The following is a 20,422-nucleotide window of genomic DNA, read 5'->3' as shown; positions in this document are numbered from 1 at the left end:
ACGCTCTTGTAAATGGAATCTTTTACATTGTATTTTCTGATGACTTTGATACAGGAAAGCCAAACTCAGTAGCAAAGCATTATTACTTTGTCTCTCCTTTCCCAGTTTGTTTTCTCCCCTTGTATTCCGGTTTGGGTAGGGAGTCCACAATGATGCTATGTAACAATCATCATGGGCCGCATCATGGTGTTCCTACATTTAACAGGCTTTCATCAGAGAACACGACAGGAAAACAGAATGAGCCTCCCAATGCAGACCCATCCTTCTCACTCTATTTCTACCATCTGTACGGTTTTGTACGCCAAGCGTCCATTGTTTCACCCAACACTTTTTTGAACATCCCACTTACGCACTGGCCTTACGCTCCTTTACTAGATCAAAAAGTCTGGGCGCCCGACTTAAGGTCTCACCTTGGACCCAGATGCCAGTCTGCCTCCCAGCTGATCATACTTCAAGGAAGTGATGGCTGCTTTGTGTCCGTTGAAGGTCACATTTCCTTCCCCACTCAGGAGACTGAAGATTCGGATTGACCCATCCTCATAACCAACAGCTAAGTGCAGCCCATCTGGGGAGGGGCACAAACAAGTGACTTCTTGTTTAAGCCCCTTAAGGATGACGATCTGAAATCAGAAGAATCAAAAACAATGGAGAGAACATGTCTTGTCATCCAGGGAAAAGTGTGGGAATAACCTCACATGAAACTCTGCAACTCACATCAAGTTCTTTAACGTGGGGATTATTATTTGTCCTGGGCAATGAAACATTCGAGAAAAGGGAAAATTATTTTTTCCAAAACCTCTCCAGTAGCATGATACATGCAAAACTTTCCCAGGCTCTGGAATACATACTAAGTCCTCATGAGTATCCTATGTCAACACCAAATGATTTTCCATAAAGGGTTATAAACACATTCTTGCTTTAACTGAGCCCCATCTTAGAAGAAAGCAACCTCCATGGCACCAGAGTGCTACCATGGTTTATTCCCCAGGGAACTCTGGGTGGTAACAAGGGTCAAAGTATTAACCTCTTGGAAATCACGTAGTGAGTGGACAAGACCAAAATGCCTGTGTTTGCTGTGGCAGAAGTGGTAGGCTTAGGGAAACTAGAGTTACGCAACGTATCAAAGCCTAGTTTAACAACCCAGTGCCCTCATCTGTGTAAGTGAAAAAAAGATTCATTCAACATAGCATACCACTAGCACAACACAGAGTACTATGCCTTTTGAAATGCCTAGTCTTTTTCATCTGGTTGTGAGGGCAAGTAGAAGAACTTGAAAAATAGGGAAGAATGTCGGGCATAATGATTGCAAATAATTACCTGTAAATATCACTACAAATAGGTACCTAAGAGGTAAGCGCCTATTTGGTTGTGGTTTTCAGAATTTAGTGTAGAGCACAACAGAAGCTGGTGTTTGGCTCTCTAGTCCCAAAGACAAAAGATGTCTTTTCTGGGGGCACACGCTTAGACGATCTGTGCATGATAAATGGAGCTTTCCCACCTCTGCCTCTCCATCCTCACATACCCACAAATCAGTATCAACCCGGATGATTCCTGGCTTACCTTCTCTCCTTTTCTTAAGTCCCAGATGAAAACATGTTCACAGGCTGGTACTGCCACATAGCGTCCTTTTTCACCACGAAGTGTCACAAAGACGATATTGCCTTTCTGGCTGCCGATAAGGCCAAAGACAGCACTGGCAACGTAGCGTAGGTACTGCTTGGTGAGCCCCATGCTGTCACGCCTGGAACCACGCGAGGCAGCTGCACATGCAAACAAAGAAAACTCAGATCTTCAGGTACCTTGGTTCTGCTAGGCCAGCGAACACCAACTGTTTACCATGTGGTTAAAAGCATACAGCTTGTGGCTTCTTAGCCTTTGTTTACTCTGAATAAACCACTGACACAAAATACTGGAACATCTTCATTTTTAACTCACTGCTGATTCAACATGTAACCCCTCATTCATCAAGTGGCAAATTGGTCACATTGTCATGCCTCTCACAAATATCTGCCCTGTGGCTTCAGGGTAGCCACACAGTTAGCTTCTGCCCATGCAACCACCGTCTAAGTTTTGACACTGGGATTGGCAGCCTGAGACTGAAAATATTTATCAACAAACGTGTATTACAAGCCTACTCATTAGACAGGTGCTGTTCTAGAAGCTAGAAGTGTGGTGTTGAGTAAAACAAAATCCTTGACTTTCTAGCACAGCGGTTCTCAAACCCTAGTAAATGCCCAAATCACCTGAGGGCTTATGAAAACAGATCTCTGGGAACCTCCTCCACCTCCCTCCCCAAGTGCCCATTTCTAATTCAGTAGGTCTGGGTTGGGGCCCAAGATTTGTCTTTTCTAACAAGTTCGCAAGTGAGCTGCCGCCACGGTTGTCCCTTGCTTTGAGAGCTACCGTCCTAGTATAGGCAGGTCTGTCCTTGATTTCCAAATCAGGGCAGCCACCTCCCCTTGGCACGGGCAACATGGGACAGCAACGTGGCCCGCCATTTTTAAAAGACGCCATAGTTCCCGCACTAAATCATAGTCACTGAAAACACTGGTTATGGATAAGAGACAACAGGTGAAGGAGACAAAAAGTTAAGCCTGCCTGCTTTGGTATGGAAGAGTGAAAAGTATGCCCCCAAACACCCATGCAACTTAAGAAACACAAGAATACTAAACAGAAGTGACAGTCTTTTTCTGGAGCTGTTTTTCTGTCGTTCACATGTTTCATTTAACTCTTCGGTGTCTCTTTCTGTTAAAATCTGTTTTAGTCTACTTAAATAGAAAAACAGTCCATGTCAACTCTGCTCACATTTTCTTTTAATCACATACTGGCCTCCTTTTTCTTTTCATAGGAACCAGCATAAAGCCAGTTAATCAAGGAAAGATGATAGTAACGTGGTGATCAGGACCTTAGGCGAGGCCATATGATCAATTCTTCCCCAAGTGGCACCTTCTCCCGGCTTCACTATAGCGGTTCCTCATGGTCGTCCTTGGCCCTCTTCCAACTCTTCCCACAGTATTTTCCTTGGAGACGACAGACAGCCTGCCTTGGCCCAGGGACCATCACACCTCTATTTCCAGTCACACCCACAGACATGAATAATTAGATGTCCATACAAATACCTCATAGCATCATGTTTAACATGTCTGACACCAAACCTCCCTTGCTTTCTGAACACCTCTTATTTTTTTCTGACTCTAAGACACACAAACTTAGCCATGTGGGCTCAAGACCCTGTGGTAACCTTGGGCTGGTTAATAAAAAATATTATAGCAGCCAAGATTTAAAGAGTGCTTACAACTGACGCTTCTTGACTTAATTACTAAGGGGTGACGTCCAATAAACCTATCAGAAGTTGAAAATATTGTACATCGAAAATGCATTTAATACACCTAAGTTACCGAACATCACAGCTTAGCCTAGCCTACCTTAAATATGCTCAGAACACATTAGCCTACAGTTGGGCAAAATCAACTAACAGAATGAACACACTGCAGCATATCAGTAGTTCACCCCCATGATTGTGTAACTGGGAGCTGTGGCTCAATGCCATGGCCCAGCATCATGAGGGTATCTTACCCCATATCGCCAGCTCAGGAAAAGATCACAATTCAAAACTTTGTGGGGTTTTTACAGAATGTGTATCTCTTTCTCACCAGGGTAAGCAGAAGAATAGTAAGTCGGGACCGGCTATATATGGTAACTGGTATATTAAATGTATATAATTGAGTAAACATGCAATTGAGTTACACACCGCAACTGAGTTAATTAAATGGGTTCATATACGTAAAGCACTTAGAAAAGAATCTAGTATATTGTAAAGTGTATAAAAACAATTCTTCACAATAACCTTACAAGGTAGGTACTATTCTTATCCCTGTTTTATAGACTAGGAAACTAGGCACCGAGATGTGAGACAGCTAACCCAAAGATGTTTAGCTTTAAGTGCCAACGCCAGTTTCCCATCCCGTCAGCCCAACTCCAAAATTTCTTCTTTTAACCACGAAGCTAAACTGCTTCTCTCTGCCTCCCTCCACTCTTTCCTCCGAAACGTCCACCTAGGTAACCGCAGGTTTCTCTAAAACAGGATCTTCTCTCTTTCCACTTTCTGTTCCTGCTCTTTATGTCTGGGTTCCTGGACTAGTTTTCCATCTAACACCTCCGCCTCCACGTTTTGTATTCTTTTCATTTAAAGTGATAATACTACCTGGCTCATCTCTTCTCGCGCACTGTCCCTATTCCAAAGCCCTGGAAAGGGCCACGTTGTTTGCCGTGCCCAAGGACTCATCTACCCCTCCTTGTTATCGCAGAACCTCTCTCGTCAGGCTGGTGGGCTTCCCTCCTTGTCCTGCCACCTCCCCTGCTTCCCCTTACCTGTCCCCTGGTGACAAGCACGCTCCTTTTGAGGCCCACTTCCTTCGGGGCTAGTCCAATTCTTGCAGCCTTTCCATCGCCTCGATCCTTACGCTGTCTTCCCTACACGATGGCAGTGATCACTTGTGGCTCATGGGCCCAGATCTCAGCGCCTTTTGGAGAGAGCGCACGACCTCGCCTGCCTCCGCGCCCCTACCATCCTGCTTGGTAACGCACAGCCCCCCGAAACATGCTGCTGTGATGCACTGAAGACGAGGCTGGGACGAGGCAACAGACCAGACGTCCCTAAGCCGAGTCTTCGAGTCAGGAGAGGAGGCTGCACTGCCGGAGCATCCTCGGGCGAGACGGTGCACGCGCGGGGTCAGGCAGCGGTGCACCGCACGCGCCATCCCCGGGTGTGTGCCGGCGGCGGGGCGCACCATCGTCAGGTTTCCCTCCACCCTAGCGACCCGCCCCAAATCCCTCCGCCTCGTCGGCTGCTGACACCCCGGGGGCCTCGGCCAGGACCAGGCAAACCCGAGCAGCGAAGCAAACGCGTGAGCCCGCGGAGCACCTACAGCACTCACCTGAGCCTCCACGAGGATCCAGGCCGCTTGGCCCCGCCCACGGGACCCACCCCTTCCGGGTCCGCTCCGGGACCCTCTTCCGCCCGACGTTCCCTGTGCCTTCCAGGAGGAAGTGACGTACGGGCCGCGCGCGCTCTGATTGGCGAGCGCCGGCGGGGAGCGGAAGTCTGCGTCTCACAGCCCCCAGCTGCTGCCGCTGGTCGCTCAGGCTTCCCGGGGTTTTGGCTCGATTTCCTCGCCGAGCTTCCAGAAGGGTTGTCGGGGATGCCGCTCCACCACGTTCTACGAGGAGCTTAGCCCGCTCCGCCTGCCGCCCGGATGGAAGCCCCCGAGTGCTGTGAGAGGCGGGGCCGAGGCCGGGAGGGAGGGCGGAGCCGAGCGGGCCGGGGGCGCGGCGGGAGGCGCACGGGACCCGGGGAGGGCGCACGGGACCCGGGGAGGGCGGGCGGGCCGTTCTGGCGCTCGTCTGGAAGCTCGAGCCCGCCGCTGCTCCCCCAGCCCTGCGCTGGGTTTCTCTCGTCCGAGGCGCCGTCGGGGACGAGTCACGAGCAGAGAGGGGGTAGGCAGAGCCGGGCACAGACCGTGGGGAGGCGCGTGCCCTGGCGCGCAGGTGAAGCAGGGCGGCGGGAGCCCTGCTGGTGCAGCCCGAGTCCGGGCTGTGGCCGCGGTGTGAACGGGGCGATCCGCGAACCGAGAGCAGCTGGAGTCAGGGCTGGGTGGGCGCCGAGCCCAGGATGCTGAGCTGCCTGGAGCCCCCAGTCCCGGGAGTGACATTGATCCGGCTTTGTGTTTCCGCTCCCTGGACGCGGGAGGGGAAGTGACCGGAGCTGACGCCTGCTCGCTCGGCAGTCGAGGCTCGGGCGCGCTGTTGCCAGGTGGGAATCAGCTTTTCTCTCTTGCAGCTCTGTCCGCTTTTATTCCCGGGCTGCATAGACGTGTTGAGAAATGAGTCCTGCTGTCTGTCTGTAGCTGTGGACAGTTAAAGCTAACGTGCAGCGACACACAAGAAGCGAGCCTCTGTGTTTGCTTGTCGAGCAAGATCGCTGTAGCCAGCCTCGAAATTAGACTTTCATCTGCATTATCTGCTTTTCTGCAGACGTTTCTTGAGTTTTGAAGACAGGCTCAGCGAATCCCGTAGTCAAGACATTTGCAATAGTGGAGAATGCGTATGATGAGCTTGCAGACAGATGTAGCCGTGCTAAGTGTCCCGACGCAAGGTTACCGTGGGTTGGATGGAGTAGAAGGAAGGAAATTGTGTCAAACAACTATTATTTCAGTAAGCTTGATAGGGAAGGGAACGCGTGGGTAGGTTTGGATGGTTAATATCTCCTCGAGGTGATGTGCATTCTATTATTACAGGGGGAAAATGTGTGCTTCAGTACAAACCCGAATAGTCTAGAAAATATCTAGATGACACCCCTTGGTCTATCTGATTCTAAGAAAGCTATTTCACAGCTGTGTAAACTGGATAATTAATGTCAATACTAAATAATTTTTTGTCTGGAGACGTGCAAATTATGTCCTTAGCGGTTCAGTGGAAGTTTTACTTTCTTGTACATTCATTTCAATTTCCTGATCTATTAAGGTACCCAATGTTGAGATTCCTTTTATCTGCCATTTGCCTGGTTCTCCTGTGAGTTAAATAAAATCTTGAATACGTGTTCATTTTTATATTGAATGAATCGTGATTTTACCTTTTAAAAAAATCTTTTAACGTTATTAAGCATTACGGGAAGGGACTACCACAAGTGGGAAAATAATTCTAATAAAAGTTTGTGTTAAGAGGAACTGCGATTGAGTGCTAAGATAATGCATCTCATAAAATCCCCAATGCATACACCTTCAGGAGTATAATCCTGGATTCTTATTTGAGCTTCAAATTGCTCAGTGTATTAATACTTGTAATTGAAAATAGTAAATTTCTTTTAATATGAAGGAAGTATTACTAACACTGTTACAGCTTGTGCTTTGAATGGCTTTGAATGATATTGTTTGACCTTGGTCATTAACACAGTTTAGAAATATTTTTGTGTTTTTGTGTTAAATACTGTGTTTATTGTTGACATGTTTGGCCCCTTGTGTTTGTTTTCCCATCTAAATAATTTTTTTTTAAATGTCATTCTTTCCGTTTCCGTGGAATGACTCTAAAATATAATAGATTTGACTTTGAGATGGGTTTTGTATGCAAATATCTGATGTATCTTGAAGTTTTAAATATTGAAACACAAAGACATAAAGCATGGTAAACCTGTATGTAATATATGCAAAAACAGTGAAATAGAGCAGGTCAAAAATGGAGGTTAAAAGGGTGGAGTCACTCTCTCTTTATAATTTTATCCAGTCTTGTCTAATCAATGTAAGCATTTTGAAGAACAAGTAAACAGCTTTAAAGTTCTTGTTTTCAAATTAAGAATGATGCCATTTTCTTTTTCTCCAGACAACAATCAGGGTTTTTCTTTGAGACAGTGATCCAAGGTGTTCTGCCTGATTCTGCCCAGTCTTAATGAAAATCTAATCCCTTAGCCAATGCATTTACTCGTATGAAGTACTATGTAGAGAACTCCTTAAACTAGAAGATGACAAGGTTTGTTTTTGTAAAACATGAAGACTTAAAAGATTTGAGAAAAAAGACAAGCTAGTATGTAATTAGAACGATTTGCGCTCATTATGCATTTGAATTATAGAGTATACTGTGAAGTGGGTTCTCTTTTGTCTTTAGGTCCTCATCGAGGAAGGTATCTCTTGTGATTCTCAAGGGGTCTGTGACCCCAAGTATGTTAATTTAAAAAAAAAAAAAAAAAAAACAAAAAACACTGTTCCTTAAGAATCAGGGATCAGATTTTCCTGCCTTGCTTGGTTTTGCAGCTCCATTTGCTCTATTGCCAAGGTATGTGTGTTAGGGGAGAGGGAGATTTAAATCTCTTTTTAGTGAGAAAAATAAATTTCTGTTTAGAGATGGAAAAGAATTCACCTTTTGTTAACTGTCGTGACGCTTCCCATAGAGTGCCATTAAACTCTGCCCCACAATAAGAGCTCTGAACATTACTTATTATTCATTTAACACCCGGTATCTTGTGGGTCACAATGATTTTTAAGATCTGGGAAGAAGATCCAACAAACTGTACTGACAAGATGTGACTGGAGATACAGGAGAACCACTCGTGTGTATTGTCAACGAAGATAATTGAGTTTCAGGGAGGGAATAATCAATAGTAAATGGAGCTATAAGTTGATTAGCTCTTTGGAGAGTTATTTTTGACCTTGAAAGAGCAGTTTTGGTGTTATAGAGATGGAAGCAAAACTGCAGTAGGTTGAGTAAATGGGAGAAAAGGAAGGAGAGCTGCAAAACAAATTACTCTTAAAAAGTTAAGAGGTGAAAAGAGTTTACTTGGTCTTCTGAAGAAGAGATGGGGTAGGAACATTTTTGAGACTAAGAAGACTGATGGGAAGGAGCGATCAGTGTGTGGTGAAGGGAGTGGGTGACACTCCGTTCTCTTAGAGAACTAGTCAAGTGGAAATGAGTGTCGTTTCCATTTGTCCTTTGTCAGCTTGTCCAGTTCAAGTCTAAATATTTGTAAACATATCTACAGCCTTGTGGTTGCCTCTAGTTTCAAAGGCCTACTGGACTAACTAAACACCAACTTCCAGATAAAGTTAGTTTCTTTGTTTCAAAATAGTTTCGAAGGAGTACATAGTATCAAACAAGAATAATCTCATACAGTTTTATCATGGTGTAATCTACAAGGCCTGTCTGAAATTGTTACATAAATGATCACATTTCCTACCACACAGTGTTGGTACAGGAATTAACATATTGTGTCAGAGCCGCGGTTCATTCCAATTAGTATCTCTCCAATTAGCATCTTGTGTCTTCAGCAAGAAACACCAAGGAGTTCGGTGTAAAAGGGGATGCTTGTTCTCCTTGACTCTTAACAAATGTTAGGATCATACAGAGAAATTTCTCAGGAAGTCCACACGGCTGCCTGTGTTCCCTGGTCGCCTCTCATGGTCAGTGTCACCGGCGATCTTCAACCTCCCAAGCCCTCTCATCAGTTCATAGTCCCATTACTCAGCCTCTCAGTAGCATTGACCCCTAGCAGACCCTTCCAGATCGTTTCTTCTTGAGTCACTTTTTTCACTTGGCTCTTAGGCTCCCGTACTTTCCTGGTGTTCCTTCCATGCTTATCAATCCTTCTCTATTTCATTTTTTGACTTGCCCTCTTTGCGACTTCTAAATTCTGCCTTCGGACTCGGTCCTTGGATCGCTTACCTCCGTTTGCATTTTGTCTCAGTGATCTTGTCAGGTTCCCATGGCTTTAAATACCATCCATATGATGAGACTTCCAATTTTTAGCTTTAGCCTGAGCTTTACTCTGAGCTCCAGCCTCATATAGCCAAGTGTATGTTTAACATAAATAGTTGGCCACATCAAGGCCATCTCAAACGTAGTACAAGCAAAAACATACCACTCCACCCCACAACCCACTCGTCTTCCCCTTCTCTGCAAATATCTTTACCATCTACTCAATTGCGCAAGCCAGAAACCTAGGAGCCATCTTTGATTCTGCGCTTTTCCCTCAGCCTTCGTATTCATTTAGCGTTTTGTTGCCTCTACCTTTCAAATATATTCCAAATCTAACCATTTCTCACCAGCTGCATCACCATCTCACCTAGATTACTGCAATCACTTTCTGCTGGTCTCTGCTTTTCCTCTTGCCCAGCCCTCAATTTCACTGTAGCTTCAGAGTACTCTTTGCAGGTCGTGTCAAGTTATTAGTTCTATCAAGATCCTTCCCTAGCTTCCCCTCCTGTTTACAGTACGGTCTAAACTTCTTATTGTGGCGTACACACTGCATCGCTTGGCCTTTCCCTCCCTCACCAACCTCCTCATCTTCCCACCACTCGTTACCTCGCTCGTTCTGTAGCAGAACCCACCTCGGCTCTTCCTGGAGGAGACCAAGTTCCTCCCTGCCCTTTTGGCCTTGGCACTTGCTATTTCCTTTGCCCAAAACACCCTCCAGAGCTTCACATGGCCTGCTCTGCACTTAATTAGCTCTCTACTCAGATTATCACCCTTTCTCATAATACTCCTTGCCTCCGGTCATCCTGTTAGATACCCACTTGCTGGTTCGTTTAGCACCTCTTCTCCAGGAAGCATAAGCTCGTAAGGGCAGGGACTTGCTCTGTCGTATACCTGGCACACTAAAGATGCTGACAAAGATTTATCAAATGAATGAATCTACCATTTTACTGAAGCTGTCTGACGTATTGGCACATTAAGTATCCTTTTCTTGTGTTAGTTAAATTTCCCCTGACCTCTCTGCAGTACTTGACACGGTGTGTTTTCCTATCACCATGTGCTTCTAATTTCTACATTTCTGTACAACCAGTCTCCTATATGAGTGTCTCATACGCCATATCCTACGAATTGTCAAGTCCTGTGAATTCTCCCTTTTATTGTCTCTCAGATCTATGGCTTCTCCATGTCCTTCTCCACTTGGTTCAAGCCTTTATTATCTCTTACTACTTGATGGCAGTAATCTCCCTGCTTCTCATTTGGTCTTACTCCACAATCCTCCGTATTATTAGACCGAACTCTTTCCATTGTATGCGTTTTTTATCTTTGTATCTCTTACACCACCTAGCACTTTTCTTTTCTCCAGTAGCAGACATTCGATGGGTGTGGAATGAATAGTCCTGTGTTTCTGGAAAGTAGAACTAGTGGGCCATGTGATTATTTTAATGGCTGTAGTTCTCTGAAAAGAATCTGTGCTTAAATAATCCCCCTTTCTTCCTGTTGTAGAAAAGCTAGGAACTTTTTGAAGAGAAAGAAACAAAATGAGCAGTTCTTTGTTTTGCATTGATTTTTATGGACTCTTTACCAAGCCCTTCGCAGTGGAGTTTTGTTATTTGCTCTAATAGAAGTGAAGTAGTAGTTGTTCTCTATTAAAACAGCTCTTTCTTTTCTCTCCAGCTAAGGTCTCCGGTGAATGCTGAACTGCTCAGGAATTTGGGGAAAGATCAGCTGAAGTCCCCAGTCCATGGATCCCTTGGGTGCACCCTCCCAGTTTGTGGATGTGGATATACTGCCCAGCTGGGGCGACTCGTGTGAAGATGAATTAAATGCCTCCGATACTGCAGCTGAAACTCTTCAGAAAGACACGATCCGATCGCCTTTCCTTTATAATAAGGATATCAATGCAAAAGTGGTCCTTTGGTAATTTATTGATTAAATTGTATCATGATATGATCATGCCTTCTCATGAGGTCTTCTAAATTCTGTTTTCTCAGAATCTCTTCGAAACGTTTTTGTAGACCCTAGCATGGTTGAAATACTGTTTTGCATATACATAACAGCTTTATTGAGGTATAATTGGCACACAGTAAACTGCACCTAGTTAACGTGTCCAGTTTGGTGAGTTGTGACATATGTATATACCCATGAACCGATCACCACAAATCAAGATAGTCTATAATATATTTATCACCCCCCCGAAAGTTTTTTTTGTGTCCCTTTGTAATCCATCCCTCCTGCCCCCCCATCTCCACATCCCCAAGCAGCCATTGAATCTTCTGTCACTATAGATTAGTTTGCATTTTCTAGAGTTTCGTGTAAATGAAATCATATTCTTTTTTGTCTGGCCTCTTTCATTCATGATAATTATTTGAAAGTTCATCTCTTTTGTTGCATGTAGTAGTCGTAGTAGTAACATTACTCTTTTATAAAAAGCTTTATTGAGATACAATTCACCAATTTAAAGTCAGTGGCTTTTAGTGTAACCATCACCACAATCAATTTTAGAACATTTTTGTCAACCCAAAGTTCTGTACCCATTAGCACTCCCCATCCCCCCCTCCCCGCCACACACACGCACACACACACACACACAGTCTCTCAGCTCCAACCAACCACTAATCAATCTACAGTTTTTCTATTTGGAATCGCCTATTATGGCCATTTCATATCAATGGAATCAGCTGTGACTTACCATAAAGTTTTTAAGATTTATCCGTGTTGTATGTGTGAGCACTTCATTCCTTTTTATGACCAAATAATGTTTCATTGTATGGATAGACCACATGTCGTCTCTCAGTTATTAGTTGATGGACATTTGGGTTGTTTCTGCTTTTTGGCCATTGTGCGTAATGCTGCTATGTCTAAACTCTTTAAATCCACCACTTCCAGCTCCATGAGCATTCTGTAAATGAAAGAAATAGGACAGCAGCCAAGGAATAACCTGGTTTTGTGAATTTCGGGGTTGTAGTGATTGCACTGAGGATCGAAGATGCCAGATGAGCCTTTCTGAGTCAGGAACTACTTTTCTACTGGTGCTTGAGCTTCTGACCGAGCCAAACCATTGCTGTGAGGGAGTAAGGATAGACTGTACTGAAAGAACATTTTTTCTCCCTCTTTCCCACACTTGCTCTTTCTTTTTGTTTCCTCAGGAAAGGAGATGTGGCGTTACTGAACTGTACAGCGATTGTGAACACCAGCAATGAAAGTCTCACAGATAAGAATCCCGTGTCAGAAAGTATCTTTATGCTCGCGGGGCCTGATTTGAAGGAGGACCTGCAGAAACTTCAAGGTGAGGGAACTTTCTTAAGTATGTTATTGCTTAGGAAGCATTTGTCTTCATATTTGAAGAAGCATGTTTTGCGTTTATGTGAGAAATTTATGCCGATGTATCTATTTTGTTGTTCTTGTCAAAACTAAATCAGAACAGCTTTTGGAAACTCCCTAGTGTGTTAGAAGCTGAACACGGAGACGTGACTCTCAGTAAAACTCCTCTGTCAAGTTCTTCAATTTTAAAATGACAATCTCTGTAGTCAGTTAGATCTTTGGTAGCAGTTTCCTGGCTGTATATTTTCTTGCACTGATAAGCCTTGTAGAACAACTATCCTTTGTCTAAACTGAAAATGTTTTATTGGATTTAATACTGATAGAGAATTTCTTATATACTTCCTGGACCTAGAGTATTGCACTTTTGAAATGAAATTGACTTATTGATAAACCCAAAGTGTATCATCACAAGAGCAAACATGTTCTCGATTAATTTTATACTTTGTGCCATTTTCTTTACCAGAGTATTCTTCTGGGAATATTTCTTTGGAAATGGGAGCAGGAGAAGTCCTGTTTGTTCAGAATTATTTTTACCTTAATTTTTCATTTTCTTAAACTATCAACCTGGCAACCTTTTGTACTGTCATTGTAACCCAAGTGGAATATTGTGTAATTCAATCATACCATTTTATAAAAAGTATTTGTGAACTACAGCAGTTGTTCTCAAAATGCAAACAACAGGTCCCTCCTGGGTAAAATCTTGATTTCTTTGACCTTTGTCATTTAACGCTGACAACTGGTTTCTAACCTAATAAAGATACTCGAATTTGCATAGGAATACTTACTATGTTGGCTCCAGGAAAGAAGGGGTAGAGAGAGAATTGCGTTATCTGATCAAGAAACGGAACTTGGACTGTGAGGGCAGAAGAGGAAAAAAGTCTGCAATTAAACTGAAGACATGATACCATGAAGGGCACGTAGAAATTAGCAAATGTATTAGAGGTAATACTGAGAAGGTTTTTGATAAAAGGAACAGAGAAGCTGGTCTGGAAAAATCCCTAATGGGATGCACGCGCGTGTGCGTGTATTCTCACTAATACCTTAGAGCCGACTTAATACTTAAAAAAAGAAAACAATAAAATGTAATACAGGTGTACAAATAAGAGGTCAGTATTTAACAGCATGTGTCTGAGAGTCTCCAAACCGGAGTTCATTTGGTAACTCCGCCCTTTATTACCTACGTAACTTAAGGCAATTACTTTATCTCTGAGTCTGAGATTGCTTATCTCTAAAATAGGGGTGGCGATAATAGCCTCAGCCTCAGTTCCTGACACATAATAACCAGCCCAGTGAGTATTTGGGGATGGAACAAATTAGTATCACGAAGACTAACGTGAAAGACGTTGAATGCTGGGCACATCTTCCTCTCAGTAGAGTCAGACACTTGTGTTTATCCTTTAGCTCCGTTTTCTTGGTAACGTTCCTCCTGGAACCTTCCCATCCTCTCCTTCCTCTCTAGGGTGCTCTCCATGCGTGCTGCTCAGCTATCGTCCTGGGCAAGCATTTTTTCTATTTAATAGATTGGATACTCCCCTTCCCCTCCAGTTTCCTAGATCTCTTGCCTTCCTCTTCTTTGATGTACTTCTTTGTTTTTGTGAGTAAATCTTCCAGAAGATTTCAGAGAAGGGTGGAAGGGGGCAAAATTACTGAGATCTTGCTTCTACCCTCACACTCAATTGGTAGTTTGGTTGAAAATAGAATTGGTTAGATATCATTTTCCCGATTTTTAAGGGCATTGCTCTGTTATTTTGTATCTTTATTACTGCCCTTGAAAAATCAGATACTGTTCTTGTTCCTGATCCTTTGTATCTTACTCATTTATTCTCCAGTAACTTTATGATCTCATCTTTATTTCTGATGTTCTTTTAATTTCACAGTGATGTGCCTTGTGTGTGGTTTGAGTATTGTATGGGCTTTGTGAATCTAGAAACTCTTATCTTTCAGTTCTGAAAGATTTCCTTAGCTTTAGCTTTAACCTCTTCTCTTGAACTTTTTCTGCTGTCCTATTTTTCGCTTAGCTATCACAATTATGTAAGTGCTTTTTCCTGTTCTCCGAATATTCCTTCTTTATAACATTCTGGTTTTGTTTCTCTGAGAGTAGTAATTATGATGTTGGGAGTTTTTTTTGGTGTGTTTTAAAGTTTCCTTCTCTGCACTGTCTATTTCTTGAGCATTTGTTTTGCCCCCCTCTTATTAGATGCTTTCCTCACATCCTGGTGCTCCTTGAGTGTCAGCTGTATGTCAGAGGGAGGAGCTGAGAAGCTGACGAGAAGCTGCGTGTGCGTGGGCAAGGCTTAATGCTCGGTGGTCTGGAAGTAGATGACAAACCAGAGCCATGTTGTTTGTTGGGAATCTCCCTCAGTGTCAGAATCTGGAGGCCCTTTGCTTTGGGTCTCTTAGTTTCTGGAAAGGACTCTTCCAGAGTGTCTGTGTAGGGGAAGCCAGTTAGGAGCAGAGACCTAGAGCTATCACACTTGAGTGTTACACTTGAACTAAGTCACCTCCTCAGCTGTGCCTGGGCTTCTGGAGTCCAGAAAGTCCCTAGTTCAGCATGTCCAGACAGCAAACCTTCCTGCTGCTGTGGTGGTAAAGCAAGCATCACCTCGCGGTGCTGGTTGGGAGGGCTTGTGCAGATCGGACTGTTCTCACACAAACATTTAACTCTGCCTCCTCTTTTCAGTCCCGCTTCCCCTCATAGCCTTTAGAAACACTTAAAACCTCCCACTTCTGAGCCTTTTTAGTGTTCAGCAATACTAACAATAGGGGCGGATGGGTGGCTCAGTTGGTTAGAGCATGAGCTCTGGGCAACAGGGCTGCCGGTTCGATTCCTACATGGGCCAGCAAGCTGCACCCCCTGCAGCTAAGACTGAACATGGCACCTTGAGCTGAGCTGCTGCCAAGCTCCCAGATGGCTTAGTTGGTTGGAGCGCAAGGGATGGTGGGCTGCGCCCCCTGCAACTAGCAACGGCAATGACCTGGAGCTGAGCTGCGCCCTCCACGACTAAGATTGAAAGGATAACAACTTGACTTGGATGGAGCTGATGAGTCCTGGGAAAAACATACCACTGTTCCCCAATAAAAAGTCCTGGAAATACACACTGTTCCCCAATAAAGTCCTGTTCCCCTTCCCCAATAAAATCTTAAAAATAATGATAATAATAACAATAATAGCTAATGTGGGTATGCTCTTTGCGTATATTAACTCATTTAATCCTGGGAAGTTAATACTACTAATGTCCCCATAAATAGGAAACTGAGGCACGGAGAGGCCAAGTTCCTGCCTAGAGTGGCACAGCAGGAACGTGGTAGATGCAAGGTTGGAACTGAAGCCGTCCGTCTTGAGTGTAGCACACCCTGGCAGTACAGATCACCCTGTTTCACATTGGTTACCCCGTTTCTGCAAGCACTTAGGTTTTCCTGCATCACTAAGTCAGTTACTTCTAGCTCAGCGACTTTCTACATTCCAAAATTTTGATAATGCTTATCTGCTTCACTTTCCCTTTCATTCTCTTTGTCTCTGTTTTTATACCTATTGTATTGCTTCAGTGTCATTTTGGGAACAAGATAAATGTTTGTGTTCAATCCATATTTTTAAAATGAAATTTCTCGAAGTTCTTAATATTCTCTGTTTTATGCATTGTTTTGTTGTTTTTTGATTTTTTTGTCCCCTAATACCTCCGTGACTTCTGAATGTTCCATGGTTTCCAGGTTGCCGGACAGGTGAAGCCAAATTGACGAAAGGATTTCACCTGGCTGCCCGGTTCATCATTCACACGGTGGGACCTAAGTATAAGAGCCGCTACCGCACCGCTGCCGAGAGCTCCCTGTACAGCTGCTACCGAAACGTCCTGCAGCTGGCCAAGTACGGCGGGCTCGTTTCCTGCGCACGGCGTGCCCTGTGTTGTTAAAGGCCCTGGTTTTAAAATGAAACCCAACTCTGGAAGCCAAAGTTGGAAGGATTTAGATAATTCCGGAGGACCCTGAATTAGCAGGGTGAAAGAGATGCCTTTGGGTAACTTCGGAATGTAACCTGTTCCTATTTTACTTAGTCTTTAATTGGAATATATTTCTTCCAAATGGTGCGATTCAGTTATATTATTAATTACAATTATTAAATAGTACAGTTGGGTTAACTATTATGGTAGCTTGGTTCAAGGGACAGGGAAGGGGAAGTTGAGCTGCATTTTCAAATTAGTCATGTATTATGTGTGTATTATGAATGTTGATAGTATAATTTTAGTGTTTTCTTTTTGATTGCAGAGAGCAGTCAATGTCTTCTGTTGGATTCTGTGTCATTAATTCTGCAAAACGAGGCTATCCTTTAGAAGATGCAACGCACATAGCACTTCGTAAGTAATATTGGAGACTTTACGTAAATTGCCATGGCCCTTCATACTTGGGATTGGGGATGCTATACATAAATTGAGTCTTAAAAATGTTTTTATCACTAATTAAATCATTATAGCCAAAGATTTGTTAACCGATCGTGGCACCCTGGAAGAAAGCTCATATTGACAAGTTGCAGAGCTCTCAATTTATTTTTTATGTCGGCATTTTTATCCATTAAATAAAGGCTTAGAAGACTTGCCTATTAAATTTGAAAATGATACCAAGGTAGGAAGTATGGCCAGTGCGTTGGCTATTTGAATCGTAATTCAGAATAATCGTAATAGGCTGCAACAGTGAAATCAAAACAGATTTTATAATATCAGATTCATAAAGCACCTTGCAGTTTAAACCATGGCAGCTTTCACTTGTGCTATTTGACTATAAAACTTTGCATTTTGATTTTTAAAAGACTGGGTTCCATCAGTATGAGCCAGAAGGTCACATATGTAATATGAAAATGTGACATTCAGCTCGAGAGTCCATGACCTCACTGTGTTATATGGACGTTCAGACTACATGGGGACTGTGGTGGTTCTGGGTTCCCAGTCATGAGACACTGACAGACAGGGGGCACACCGTTGGAAACAGTCGTGGTATTTCTGCGAAAGGAGAGCGTCCTTTTAGCATACCTAGTTCCCGTCTTCAGATACCTGAAGGAGTCTCGTTAGGGACAGAGTCTGTACTGCACGTGGAGAGCAACGGTCTTAACCTCTCATCAAAGTCACACTGAGCATCGCATGAAAGGAAGCCGTGGACCCCTTCTTCAGAGGAATGTACATCGTGTGGAGTTGACCTGCTGTTTCAGGAAGTTCGCAGATCTTTGTGCGGCTTGTAGATAAAACCTCCAACTATAGAAGGCAGGTCTAAGCCGAGGGACAAGGCAGGAGATCGGTCCCATGTGACCAATCTAGGATGGTCTGTATTAGAAAGGTAGCTTAAGTGAACGTCTTGTCACTGGGCCTGTTCCTACAGAAGCTACATGACCATCTGTCGCAGATGCTCCTTTGGGAGGGCAACTGTACTGCACAATCTTTAAGACCTCTTTCTATCTCTAGAATTTAAAGATGAGGAGCTAAACTTACATCCACAAAAAAATTACAGCTATTTTAATGTATAAAATTATTACTACATAGCCTAGAATTTTGGGTGAGGACATGTTCAGGCTTAAATAGTCTTATTTAATAATGAGCTATTTTTAAAACTAAGGTCTTTATCACGCAAGGATTTCATAGTAACTTTATATATGTTAGAGTTAGAGTTTATAGACATTATATTAGACTGAGCTTCTTGAGGGCGGAGATCTTATCTTTTCATCTTTGTATCTATAATGCTCCCATGTGGCAAGAATGCTTTGTATATGGTCCTTGCTCAAGAAATACATATTTTAAAAAGGGATGAAGGAATTTTCTTTTACTGCCTCAACAGCCCTGCGCTTTAGGTAGTGTGGTATCTGTCTTACAAATGAAAGCGCCTCGGAACTTGATCATGTTCTCGGGGTTCTGCAGACTTGGAACATCTCCCCAGGCCTCTGACCCCCTGGGTTAGTAACGTGTTCATTGTGCTTGAGTCAGAACTGCTTCAGTGGGAAGCTGCTGTGTTACAGCTCACCTGCATGCATGCTGAAGGGTGCCTACCAGAGCGGGTTCCTGCCTTTGTGTAATGCTTCCTGGCGAGGCTCCTGGCAGGTCCCAATGTTCTCTGATTCTCTTTAGCCCTTGCCGTGCCATCTCATCACAGCTTGAGCTCAACCGTCGTTTATGTTTCTGCTTCTCATTAAAGTAATCATATGAATTAGATAAAGAAGCAGCATCATTTAAAAAGGGGGGGGGGACTTGAAAAGGAAGTCAGGAAGACTGATTTATGGTCCTGATTCTAGTAGCCTAACTCTAGCTCTTTGGCCCCAGATAAGTGACTTCATAAAGTACCACAGAGGTATCAACTTTGAGCAGGACTTGTAGTTAACAGCAGATAAAGATCAACAGTGGCCAGAAGGGACTTTGATGAAGCAATTCCTAGGAATTTAACTAGCACAAAGGAAATGTAAAGCTTTAAGATGGGCATGTTAACATGTTTTCTAAGGCCGGTTTGACTTATCACACCTTAAATCTAGTAGCAAAAGTGTAGCATCTCATTAAAGCACACACACAGCCAGTTGTGCCCTTGGCTTGTATACTTTCTGAGCACTTGGAATATACATGGCTTGTATACTTTTGTAGCAACAGATGCCAAGACCAAATCTAATGATGTAGCTCTGAGTCGTAGCTCTTTCTTATTAAACTATTACTGAAATTTATTTCGTTTGAAACCTAAGTAATACCTTCTTGATACATGTATCAAGACTATTTAACTTGCAGTTCAGTTCCTCTCCAGGAGAAGATTAAAGAAACATCTGCCTTGAAATAAATGTATTCGGTTATTTATTCATTCAGCAAAACTTTGAGTGCCTACTATGTGCTTGGCCCCTTGCTGTATAGAAGAGAATATGGTGGTGAGAAAAAAGACGACAGTTTGTTCTCGTTGTGTTTCCAAGTTAGGAAGCGAACGTCCCACATGTCATTCTCACCGTTGAAGGGTTTTCCCTAGCAGTTAGGCACGTGACATCCTGGTTGGCTGCAGAGAGGAATGCACAGATGCAACTTTTGGAAGGAAAAGTTTGGTATGGTAGTTAGTACTGAAACCTTCTAACCATGACATCACTCTTTTTGCCTTGTTTTTGCAGAATTACTTTTCTGAATGAACTCTGCTGAGGGAATTCAATTTGAGTACTATTTGGCATTGTATTTTGTCTTCCAAAGGCAGTCCCACAATTATATGCTAGGAAACTATTATGTGTGAACATTAGAACTTGGTGTCAGACTAAATAGGATAGAAGAAAATCCCTTTTTGAAAGTCCGCCGATTTGGCTAAACCGTAAGCTATGTGGGAAGAATAACTGGAAGTAGGACAAAGGGGCAAGGGTCGAGGGGTGATCAGTGGAGGTCAGAGTGTGAAGAGCATGCTGGGGACTTTGGATCTTAATCTGTAAGCAGTGCAGAGCCATCAGAAGTGTTTAGGAAGGAAGATAAAACTCAGGCAGCAGTGAATTTGTAGACTTGGAAAAGAGAGAAACAGGCGAGCAGCTGAGGGCTTGTTGCCAAAGTCTTTGTAAGCACTGAGAGCCTGAGGCAACTGGAAGACGGGTGGAATGGATGGTAGAAGTAGCAGCAACAGAATTTCAAGGATATGATAACCTATTAAAAATGCAGGGTGAAAGAAGTGTCAAAAATCCAGGATTCTAGCTTGGGTGAGTGGCTGGACGTTGTTTTGTAACTGAAATAAGGAACACAGGTGACAGGGCACTTTTTGTGGGGAAAGATGGAGGTCAGGTTTGGACCTGTTGGAGTCAAGTTTGCACATGTTGAGTTTCAGGTCTGGGTTATGTAGACATATATGCCCAGTAGCAGTAGGGAATTCAGGTCTTTTGTTCAGAAAACAG

General features: G+C 43.5%; 2 protein-coding genes across 6 annotated transcripts in view; one reads left to right on the top strand and one right to left on the bottom strand.

Moving 5' to 3' along the window:
* Positions 1-5,071, bottom strand: part of WDR3 (WD repeat domain 3) — a 28,470-nt gene extending 23,399 nt beyond the window's left edge. Inside the window, exons 1-3 of one of the 2 annotated variants that reach the window (XM_019730598.3) lie at positions 4,938-5,071; positions 1,561-1,760; positions 411-620 (exon numbers count right to left, since the gene is read on the bottom strand). In XM_019730598.3, the coding sequence (XP_019586157.3) occupies positions 411-620; positions 1,561-1,731 (381 nt within the window). In that variant the 5' untranslated portion in view covers positions 1,732-1,760; positions 4,938-5,071. Of the gene's footprint in view, positions 1-410; positions 621-1,560; positions 1,761-4,647; positions 4,690-4,937 lie in introns of those variants that run through there. The other variant, XM_088799523.1, reaches the window with a different exon arrangement.
* An 8-nt stretch (positions 5,072-5,079) lies between these two features.
* GDAP2 (ganglioside induced differentiation associated protein 2) overlaps positions 5,080-20,422 on the top strand; it is a 65,677-nt gene continuing 50,334 nt past the window's right edge. Inside the window, exons 1-5 of one of the 4 annotated variants that reach the window (XM_019730599.3) lie at positions 5,080-5,274; positions 10,912-11,154; positions 12,384-12,523; positions 16,267-16,420; positions 16,819-16,907. In XM_019730599.3, coding sequence (XP_019586158.3) covers positions 10,979-11,154; positions 12,384-12,523; positions 16,267-16,420; positions 16,819-16,907 — 559 coding nt within the window. In that variant the 5' untranslated portion in view covers positions 5,080-5,274; positions 10,912-10,978. Of the gene's footprint in view, positions 5,275-5,357; positions 5,813-10,911; positions 11,155-12,383; positions 12,524-16,266; positions 16,421-16,818; positions 16,908-20,422 lie in introns of those variants that run through there. The other 3 variants (XM_074318973.2, XM_074318972.2, XM_019730600.3) reach the window with 3 other exon arrangements.

This window comes from Rhinolophus sinicus, chromosome 7 (assembly GCF_057876585.1).
Source record: "Rhinolophus sinicus isolate RSI-liver-muscle chromosome 7, RSI-T2T, whole genome shotgun sequence".
Taxonomy (NCBI): Eukaryota; Metazoa; Chordata; class Mammalia; order Chiroptera; family Rhinolophidae; genus Rhinolophus; species Rhinolophus sinicus.
This window is presented reverse-complemented; position numbering and strand designations above follow the sequence as displayed.